The 11,238-nt window shown below is 43.9% G+C and overlaps 1 protein-coding gene and 1 long non-coding RNA gene across 2 annotated transcripts; both read right to left on the reverse strand.

Moving 5' to 3' along the window:
- Positions 1 to 26: 26 nt before the first annotated feature.
- LOC140930510 (uncharacterized) lies at positions 27 to 6,522 on the reverse strand. Its single transcript, XM_073380229.1, has 2 exons — positions 194 to 6,522; positions 27 to 106 (listed from the first exon to the last, which is right to left on the reverse strand). The coding sequence occupies exon 1, from the start codon at positions 6,219 to 6,221 to the stop codon at positions 435 to 437; it is 5,787 nt and encodes a 1,928-aa protein (XP_073236330.1). The 5' UTR covers positions 6,222 to 6,522; the 3' UTR covers positions 27 to 106; positions 194 to 434.
- Positions 6,523 to 7,621: 1,099 nt separating this feature from the next.
- LOC140930512 (uncharacterized) lies at positions 7,622 to 7,973 on the reverse strand. Its single transcript, XR_012164857.1, has 2 exons — positions 7,789 to 7,973; positions 7,622 to 7,701 (listed from the first exon to the last, which is right to left on the reverse strand). It is a non-coding gene; the product is annotated as an uncharacterized lncRNA (long non-coding RNA).
- Between the last annotated feature and the right edge of the window lie 3,265 nt (positions 7,974 to 11,238).

Below are 11,238 nucleotides of genomic sequence, written 5' to 3' on the forward strand. Positions count from 1 at the left end.
TCGACACAGAAATTTCGACGCGTTGATTGGACTATTAATCTGTCTTTAATCGCCAAGTTTCTCGTGCTTGGTTCGATCGGTGATCACTGGTCATGAACGGTGAAAACTGAACATAAAATAAGCAAAAATGACAAATAAACCTAAAGAAAACCTAAATAAACCTAAAGCGACACTAAAGAGCAAAACTACTTACATTCTGTGCGATGCAATCGATGAGAAATTCAAAACATTTGCTCTATAACACTACACTTGAAAACACGTGGTGATCTGCTTTTGCTGTGGTCATGTGACCATCCGAAACTAACATGATATAAGTAGTCACGTAGTGTCCAAAAAGGAAGTGAACGCAAAAATAAATCAAAATAAAATTTGGACTAAACATTCCGCCGGCCTTGGGACAACCCAGTAGGTAGGCCCAACGTCACTAGCCTAGACTAATTATTCTCAAGATCGTTCTCCAGTAGGCATAGCTTCTGAATAGGTCGGATGAACACAGAGTCCTTTGTCTTGACTTTCGCTGTGCGCACCAGGCCGTCGGGGCCAGGGAAGACCTCTAGGACTCGTCCAAGTTTCCAGCATCCTCTCGGCACGTTGTCATCAACTAACAGGACAAGGGCCTTCGGCTTCAAGTTAGGTAAGACCTTTCTCCACTTTCCTCGGGCTTGCAGGGTAGGTAAATACTCACGCAACCACCTCTTCCAAAATAGGTCTGCCAGAAATTGTACCTGCCTCCATTTCCTTCTGTGATACTGATCTGCTTTCTCAAATATGCCAGGGGGTAGGCAGATAGTCTTCCTCTGCATTAAGAAATGCGCTGGCGTGAGTGGCTGAAGGTCATTTGGGTCGTCTGAATTGGCGGTGAGCGCTCGCCCATTTAACACTCGTTCAACTTCAGTCAACAGCGTCTGAAGAACTGCTTCCGTAACTACTTGGGTCCCTAGGATAGACTTCAGAACAGTCTTAGCACTTCGCACCATCCGCTCCCAAATCCCAGACATGCTAGAAGCAGTTGGCGGCTGGAAGACCCATTTGCACCCTCGTTGTAGAAGCTCTTGCACAATTTGTTGCTGGTTCCACTGCTCGATCGACTCTCTCAGCTCTCGTTCACCGCCGACAAAATTTGATCCTCTGTCACACCTTAGTTCAGTCACTTCACCACGACGGTTTATAAATCGTCGCAGACACATTATGAAGTCGTTTGTGTCCATCGAGTGAACCAATTCAAGATGTACACTACGTGTCGTCAGGCAGGTAAATAAGCAGCACCACCGTTTGGCTGTTCCTCTTCCATGCTTGACGTATAAAGGACCGAATAGATCCATTCCTGTGTAGGAGAATGGGGGTTCGTACGCCATCATCCGGCTTCTTGGCAGGGGAGCCATTTGCTGAGTCATCGGCTTGGCATTCAACTTCTTACAAACAAGACACCGACCCAGGACAGAACGTGTTAACACCCTTATTTGTGGGATCCAGAACGTCTCTCGAACCCTTGCTATGAGGTGTTCACGCCCCAGGTGACCAATTGATGCATGGGTGTGGCGGACCATCAGGACTGTCGCTGGATGATCTCTGGGCAGTATTATTTGATTCCTGGCAGTGTCAGCAGCTGGTGGTGATGCTATACGTCCCTTGACTCTCAAAACACCATGGTCGTCTTGCATTGGGTTCAAACTAGCGATCTTACTGGATCCCCTGACTTCGCCCCTGGTCTTTAGATCCTTGATCTCTTGATCGTAGGCTGCGTGCTGGACGATCTTTGCGATGGATAAGGTAGCAGCATCGTAATCTTCTAAAGTCAGATGACCTGTGTGGACAGTCTTCCGGTCACGGATGAAATGAGTGAAGCGTGTGAGCCAAGCCACTTGACGTCTGAGACGGTTCCAATCAGAGGAGGTGCTTATTATTTGTTGCATGGTGGTCTCAACAGGTGTGGCGGGGGGGCAATTAGACTGTACGCTTGCCTGGCGGGTCTTGACATTGGTGTTTATGTCAGTACAGTTAGCATGGGTTTCTTTCTTAAGCTCTAGGCCTTCATCGGGGACTTCTCGAAGGCTTGCGTTGGGCCAAAAGGATTCAGGTTGCCATAAGAACTCTGGTCCTCGTAGCCAGCGGTGATCAAGGTTTAGCTCAGAGGGGTTCAAGCCACGTGACGCATCGTCGGCTGGGTTCAAGACACCTGGCACGTGGTTCCAGTCGTCTGGCTGTGAGTTTCCTCTGATTTCTTCGACTCGATTAGCGACATAGGTCTGGAAACGACGCCTTTCATTCTTCAAGTAGTGGAGAACTATTTCGCTGTCTGTCCAGAACTTGGTGCTCTGAATAGGAAGGTCCAACTCTTCTCTCAGCATCTTATTCAAGCGTGTAGACAGAACAGCAGCTTGGAGTTCAAGCCTTGGAATGCTTGTGAACTTGACAGGTGCATTTCTTGCTTTCCCCACAACAAACGAGCAGTGAATAGACCCATCTGGATTCTCGACTCTTAGATACGCAGATGCACCGTAGCCAATTTCAGAGGCATCAGAGAAGATATGCAGCTGTAGTTTGCATTTGGAAGCATCTGTTCCAGCTGGCAAGTAGCAACGTGGGATGCGCAGTGCAGAGAGGGATGACAGCTGTGAGGTCCAAGACTTCCATCTGGCTAAGAAGTTTTCTTCGAGTGGCTGGTCCCAGTCTACCTTAGCCTTCCACATATCCTGGATAATTACTCTGGCAGTAAGGGCCACAGGCGCAGCAAACCCAAGAGGGTCATACAGGGAACAAACGGCGGACAGTACTCCACGCTTTGTTTCGGGTCGATTCAAGTTCTTGATGTCAAATCCAAGCTCATCTGTTTCAGCAAACCAGCGAATCCCTAGCGCCCTTTCCACTGGCAGTTCGTCTAAGTCAAGATTCAGATCTGGTGTGGCTCTTTTCTCGGTGGGAATGGTTGCCAAAACATTCTTACTGTTCGTCATGAATTTCGTTAGGTTGAAGCCACCGTGATTCAGGATTTTCACTAGGTCCGATGCTACAGTAGATGCTGCATTCTCCTCACTGAAGGATGGCAGAGCATCGTCAACATAAAAGTTCCTGTCAACAGTTGCAACAACTTGCGGGTTGAACCTTTCAGCATTGTCACTGGCTGTTCTTCTCAGGGCCCAATTTGCAACGCAAGGGGACGAGGTTGCTCCAAATATGTGTACTTCCATAACATAGACATCCGGGGGTTTGTCGTAATCATCTGTCCACCAGAGGAATCGTAGAGCTTCTTGATCTTGTTTACGCACACGCACTTGATGAAACATTGCCTCGACATCAGCGGCTACCCCTACATGCCCCTGTCGAAATCGCAGCAGCACACCAACGAGACTGTTTGTCATGTCTGGCCCTTGAACGAGATTCTTGTTTAGAGATGTTCCTTCATACTCAGATGCGGCATCGAAGACGATACGGAGCTTGTCAGGTTTGTTGGGATTAGTCACTGGATGATGAGGTAAGTACCAAGTTATCGAGCTTTCTCTAGCTGCTTCTTCAGGGGACAATTTGCGTGCATAACCCTTCGAGATGTACTCAGTCATGACTCCACGGTACTTAGCAGCCATTTGCTCATTTCCTGCTTTGGTCAGGCGTCGTCTAAGCAATTCTGCTCGTCTTTCAGCTAAAATGCGATTGTTTGGCAGCTTTGGCTGATCTTCCTTCCATAGTAGGCCAACTTCATAATGCCCGTCTACAAGGGTAGTAGTTTCTTCAATGATTTTTAGGGCTCGTTTGTCTTCCACAGATAAGGGCTTCTCTCCTGCTTTCAATGTTCCATAGTCTTCGATCTTCCAAAACCTTTCAACAAAGTCGTCAGGTTTGTGTCCAACAGAGATGAAATTGAGCTCAGCTCTTCTTGTCCCAGCGATAGTCAATGGACCTGAAATGCTCCAACCGAGAGGGTACCGATAACCGTAGAGGCCGCTCTTGTTGTCTTTCGGGATTCTGACTTCCTTCTGCAAGTGTGCAACAGGGACGTTACTCCCCACAATGATCGAGACTCGTTCAAAGTCCACCACTGGGAATGTAAGGTCTTGAAGGTGCGGATACTTATGGACATCTACTGTCCCCGGCAAAACTCGTTCTGATTGATTCAGGTCAGGGAGAACGTAAGCTTCATTAACATCAATGTCTTCACCGTATGCTTCTACAGGACTGAGAGTAAAGGAAACGCGTCGACTCTCCACCAGCTCCTCGCTGTTCGTAATAGTCTTAATCCCGATTTGCTCCGAGATCCCTTTCAGGTCAAGATGATCAGCAAGCTCTTTGTCAATGAGGGTATCGGTACAGCCATTGTCAAGAAATGCATATGTAGAAAGGGAACCACCGTTCTCTGCAGTAATGGTTACAGGAACTACATTTAACAAAACTTGGGCTCTTGTGGTGCTGACACCGGCAGATGTAATCGAAGTCTGTGGCCTGTCGCTGGGCGGCTGTCTTGTGCCTTGCTCCATTTGTGGTTGCCGGGTTATTGGGTCAGCAGTCGGAGTACTGTATCGGTTAGTGGGGTTATGAGTGTTCTTGTTTCCAGGAGTTCTGCGTCCATTGTTGTTGTCCCTATGCAGTATTGGTAAGTGGTGTCCAGGACACAGAGAACAAGCTGGTGGCTCAGGACAGGAAGTACCACTGTGATCGGGATTATGGCAACCACAGTTAAAGCAGAACCCATACGATGCTGCATATTGTCGACGCACGGCTACACGGTCACACTGTTTGACGATTGGGCACTCCTGGAGTCGGTGGGGAGTAGACTTGCAAATTGCACAGTTTGCAGAGTTCTCTTTCTTGGGGGCGTTCTTAAGCGATGTGGCGTTGATCGTAGCATTTTTCGTGGGCAGGTCCGATCCTTTAGAAGCTTTGGGGGGGGACTTGTTTGTCCTGTTTTCTCCCCTTTGCGGCTGCATTCCAAACACTGGGTCATTCCTTATTGACGCTTGCCTTTTCACAAATTTTGCAATGTCCTTTAGTCGTGCAGTTCCACCACGGCTAACAATCTCGTAGTTTTCGGTCTGCCACTTGGTGATTAAATCATTTGGGAGTCTGTTTACGATTCTTCTCAAATTGGTAGCTACGCTTGCTTCGCGTTCCACATCTCCCTTCAGAACCTTGGTTGAAGTGTTCAGCTTCTCGGCAAAATTAAGCAGACCCATGTTGTCACCATAGGCAAGTTTGGGGCCTGAGACTAACTCTTCGATGCAGGCTTGCGTCACCTGAATAGGGCGACCAAAGCGTTCCTCTAAGATCTTCATTAGCTCACTATAGGAGGAGCCTCGGTTTCTTTTGATGACCTCCAAGGCTTCTCCTTTCAGGAACTTCGGTAAGTACTCTACCCGCTGCGCATCAGTTAGTAGCTCACTTTCAAGGTGAGTATGTGCCTGTTCTTTGAAGAACGGGAAGTCTGCTGGGTTGCCATTAAAGGGTGTAGGAGAGATTCCGTTCAGAAGCTGTACCTTCCACATGGCTGCTACATGGTCTTTAGGGGCTTGCTCTATTACTTTGTCTTCTGGCTGAGACTTAGGTCTATACTGGAAGGTTCGTGGGGCTTGGTATGGTGGCTGCTGGCATTCAGTGACTGGCAGTGCTCCCTTGTTTGCAGTATCGGCAATATTGGATTTGACCTCAGTGGCTGGCTTTTCCTTGCACGAACCAGGTGCTGTGTCTTGGGGGGTGGAGCAACTGACAGGTATAAGAGGCAGTGAAGGTTTGGGTGTCGGTGCTGGGATTTTTGGTGTTCGGGGTTCTGAATCATCAAGTTGAATTTGAGGTGACTGTCCCAGTGGTTTCTCCTCAATGGGATAGGTTGTCTGAACAATATTGTCCACACCATTAACAACACCAGTTTCCTCGTCGAACTCATTTTCAATCTTCCAGTCCAGCTCAGCTAGAACGGCTTCGTCCTCGAGTAGTCTCAATTCCTTCTTTGCGCTCCGCTCATGCTCTGCTTTGACCAATTCGGCTTCTTGTTGAGCCTTACTCTTCGCCAACTCAGCTTCCTCTTGTGCCCTACTCTTCGCTAACTCCAATTTCCTTTTTGCTAAAAGCATGGCTCTAAACCTTTCTTTCCGGGACGACGAAGAGGATCTTGAAGTAGTGGAGCTCTGAGACTGGTGCGACTTGTGACTTTTAATGGAGCGTTCATCATCACGTTTTTGTGTTTCTTGATCAGTCCGTATTTGGGTTTCGCATTCTTCTATTGTAAACATCATCTGTTCTTTGAGGGACTTGAACCTTTGCTGTACTTCTTGTAGTCGTTTGCTGTCACGTATGCCTGGCAGGTACTTCGAGTGTACAGTCTCAAAGGATTTCCAAATGATAGCTAAACGATCTACTATTTTGCGGGCGGACAAGTGCTCCCAGTTAGTGTAGAGGAGAGTTTGGAGCTGCTGTGTTTCAAAGGCAACTTCTTTAGATTCCTTGTTCCACAAAGATGCAAGTCTGCGTTGTTCGCTTATTTCGCGTTGATACACAAGTTCACCAAAATCAATTTGAGTATTTGGTACGGGGTCCTGGCGTAGGGTACGGTGGCCCACAAGGGACAACGCTTCTACTTGAAAATGTAGTGTCGTTCTGTAAAAATACAACTGTTATTTTTAGAATTGAACATCTTTCCTTAGAATTCTGCAATCGTTCCTTGTAAATCTGCGATCGTTCCTTAGAAAAATAGCTGTTCTGTGGAAACAGTCGCGAGCTTGTTCCGTAGAAATCTAGCTCTTCCGTGGTATAAGCCGTCGCTGTTCCGTAGAAATGTAGCTCTTCCGTAGAACTTCAATGCTTCCGTAGAAATGGAACACTTCCGTAGAAAGTTCAAACGTGTGCGCGCGCATTAGCCTGGGTGGGCACTGGGCATTAGCGCCTGGGTGTAATTCTTTGCTCGCCATTTTGCGTGCGTTTTAAAACATGAAACACGATGGTTTTTTGTCAAGTTTGTGAGACGAAAGTGCAAGAGGGTGGAAATTACTGCCATAACTGTGGAGCCGGAGTGGAATCATTTCAGAATGGTAAATCTAAATATATATTTGCCCTTTTGGATCATTACTGTGAACGCAATTTTGACAGTAGTTTTCTGCTTTCTTTAGACCCCGAAAGGGAGATTATTGAACGTTTGAACTTTCTACGGAAGTGTTCCATTTCTACGGAAGCATTGAAGTTCTACGGAAGAGCTACATTTCTACGGAACAGCGACGGCTTATACCACGGAAGAGCTAGATTTCTACGGAACAAGCTCGCGACTGTTTCCACAGAACAGCTATTTTTCTAAGGAACGATCGCAGATTTACAAGGAACGATTGCAGAATTCTAAGGAAAGATGTTCAATTCTAAAAATAACAGTTGTATTTTTACAGAACGACACTACATTTTCAAGTAGAAGCGTTGTCCCTTGTGGGCCACCGTAGTAGGGAGTATCCAACTGCTCCTTTCGCTGAGTCCTCAGGGTCCATTCCGCGATCCACTATCGCGCGGTCCAGTCCAGAGATTCCTGCGATTCCGTTCGGTCGGTTCGGAGCGTTCGTTTTCTCGAGAATCCAGGTGAAAACACAGTTTTCTCTTCGTACTTTGTAGAATTTTTCACAATGTTGGGGTCGACACAGAAATTTCGACGCGTTGATTGGACTATTAATCTGTCTTTAATCGCCAAGTTTCTCGTGCTTGGTTCGATCGGTGATCACTGGTCATGAACGGTGAAAACTGAACATAAAATAAGCAAAAATGACAAATAAACCTAAAGAAAACCTAAATAAACCTAAAGCGACACTAAAGAGCAAAACTACTTACATTCTGTGCGATGCAATCGATGAGAAATTCAAAACATTTGCTCTATAACACTACACTTGAAAACACGTGGTGATCTGCTTTTGCTGTGGTCATGTGACCATCCGAAACTAACATGATATAAGTAGTCACGTAGTGTCCAAAAAGGAAGTGAACGCAAAAATAAATCAAAATAAAATTTGGACTAAACATTCAGTCTAAATGACAAGAGGGTGTGTTCCCCAGGGGCTCACAGAACAACAGTTACCCCCACCGCTATGGAAGCGTGTTTTATCGATTCACGCTTAAAGTTGGTTTCTGCGCCTCTGCAGACTTACAACTGAGAACCGAATTGAGGTAGTTTAATTTAGTTCAAATGTTTCTTTTCTCTTTACTTTAGAAACCCGAGAGTTTATAAAGTAGATATTCAAACAAGGTGTACGGTTTTTACAAGTAGAAGTTTCGAATTATTTAAATTCACACGTGGTCAAGAGGCCAAGTAGTATGAAATAAAAGAAAACGTGTTTACATTTAGGGATGAAGAATTCAATTATTTTGTTTTATTCCTCTTAGCCTTGGAGCCACGTATGAATTTTGATAATTCAAACCTGGCCCATTAAGCTAAGGTTTCTGTAATTTACAGTACATAACGGCTTCAAGTGATTACTCGTACTGTAATGTTTATTTCCTCTCAGTTTTTCGTGGATCATTTTCCTATTTAAGGGATTTTGCGGTTTTAAAATGTTTGCAACATGTGATTTAATAAGCAATTTTTCAACTTTGATTTCTCTTGATGTGTTGTACAACGAGATGAAAATTTTTGAGAGTGGATTGATCTAAAGAAGATAGATTTTTACTTGCAGTATTATCAATAATAACTTCGTAACTTGTTTCTTTGAGGCGATCTGCTCGTCATGCACCCTAATCAACGTCTGCGTGGCGATGGCGATAAGATGGCAACGTAAACGTCACTAACACAGCTGCTAACAAAATGAAGTCCTGTCCTTACAGACTTCTTTGTCATTATTTCAGCTTCCTCGATATTTTAAATGCGGGACGAAAAACTTCTTGGAGTTGAATACTAAGACTTCTCACCCCTTCCAGTTCAAAACTTTCGCACTGGAAATCTCTAGTGGTTGTAGTCGTGCAATAGCAGAAAAAAGAAATGTTCCAGAAAGAACGCTGCACGCGTGCATAGTCGTTGTTTTACTTATTACACACTTTGCTTTTTTGACGTTCGTGTTGCTGTCGTTGTCGTTGCTTGAAACGTTTCTTGGTGTTAAAACTGATCTACCCGGCTTAGGGCTAAAACATAGCTGGCTTTGTTTTAGCCATCTTAGTCGAGTGTCTATGTTTAACAGACTCTTAAGTGATAAGATAAAGGCATAGCACTGATTTGTTGTAATTTTTCAGGGTTTGATTTTATACACGCCAATTAGATTCATTGATTTGTCAAAAGTGTATCAAAGTGTTTTTGAGTGGGATTGATGATATAATCACATTTATAATTTTATTTCGAATGTAGATAATAATTTTCAGACCTTTATATGATATATTTAAAAAGAGAATTGTAATTCTAGCATATTAGTTTTGATGATATTAAAGGGGATTGAATCAAATGAAGACATTTTTGGCAATTCTGGGTTGTCCCAATCTTATATGAAGATGCTGCAATACAAACAGCAAATTCTTGTAACTTTTCTCTCAACAATTTCGTTGTTTCATGTTACAATGTCGAAATTGTTTTGCGATAAGTTGATCACGTAGAGCAACAATAGCTGAGTATTCACGCGTGAAATCATCAAGAAGTTTACAACCTGGTCTGCAAATATTTCGCACTTGTATTGATTACCAGCCCTTGCTCGCTGAAGTTGAATGTTTATCATCTGATGAAACAAAAACTATCTATCAGAGACATGCACTAGACTGGAATAACATTTTCGTTAATCACAACATAATTAACTCTGCTTTTCTTTTCTTTTCTTTTCCCTCACCCCCCACCCTCTCCTTCAACTGCCCCTAGTCCCCCTCCTTCCCTATCAAAAACAGCGTAGCCCAGAATCGCCAGAAAATACTCGAAACTTAAGGTGTATTGATTGGAAATGAATAAACGAACGAAAAGCTACAATTGAAGCCAGTGTTGCCGGTTGATATTTGACTAGAAATAACACTCTACTTGATTTTTTTAGTTTTGTATCGCAAAAAAAAGGGTGGCAGGGCATGGGGGAAGACGCTTATTGGCGTTTGGTCAAGTAGTAGGGCGCTTATTTGAGGAACTTATTAGACTATGATCGATAATTTTAAAAAACATGCGCTTATTAATTAACAATTATTCAGCGAAATGAATGTGAAAAGTCGTGGATATTTATAGAAGGGAATCGAAGGTAGTACTGATAGATATTTATTAACTTACAGTTAAGTCCCAGAGTCAGTGGCTGAAAAATTTAAACATCTCTTCGCCTCTAGGACAGGCCTTGTTTTTTTCGTTTTCCAAGCGAGCGAGGGCAAGCGTGAAGCGGGCGTGGAGCGCGAGATACGCGGGATGGGGGAAGGCGTGGTCAAAAAAGGTGTTTTTTATTTAACTCTTGAATGAACTGTGCTAATTTGTTTATATAGTTGGCTACTGATGGCAAAAGCCATTTCAATCCCCTGACCACTAAGTTCAATCAAGGAAGTCCAGTTGAAACGCCAACCTACGAAATAAAACTATCAAGTATAAGTAAGTAAGCGAAAAATAAATACAATTTTTTTTCGACTAGGGATAGTGGTCATTACACCCTTTTTGCTTTAAAGCAATTTGAACTGAAGGAGCTTAACTACAATATATTTATATCGTATTAAATTGATTCATATTTATTTTGTTTTGTAATGCCTAATATTTAGTATTGATACTCAAGTAAGCATTTATCAAATTCTAAGTGAGTTTACCTAATTTCCAACCTCGTTCCCAGGGTTCTCCCTACCCGCCCCCATGGGTAGGAGAGAACCCTGGGAACGAGGTTGCCTAACTTCTTCGTAAACTCCACTTATTCCATACATGCATCACCTTCTAGAAAAACAGATAGCATTGATAGCTTGATAGCATTCGTAGATTGCGTCTTCCCTCGCTGCCGTTGGTATAGCATGTCTTTTAGTGTTCACATAGTACACTGTAATGTTGTAAATATAACATATTTTATTTCTTTACAAAGTCTACAAAATGTCACAGATCAATGATTTTTTTAACTAACGTTTAGTATGCAAACTGAAGAAGTTGTAGCCCAGTCATTAATTAAAGTTCCAGCCAAGAATCGCCCCTACTTTTTGTTGTTTACTCTCTTTCAATCTGAGCACAATTATGGTTTAAAATGCCCTACAAGGAAAACAATATTACACTCTAGTGCAATCAACAGATTATAATTCAGCTAAACAACACTTCACAGGCTACGAGTTTTAGAAGTGATGCTGGGTGATAGGGCTGGACTTGGGCTTTCG

This window comes from Porites lutea, chromosome 3 (genome assembly GCF_958299795.1).
Source record: "Porites lutea chromosome 3, jaPorLute2.1, whole genome shotgun sequence".
NCBI classification, from domain to species: domain Eukaryota; kingdom Metazoa; phylum Cnidaria; class Anthozoa; order Scleractinia; family Poritidae; genus Porites; species Porites lutea.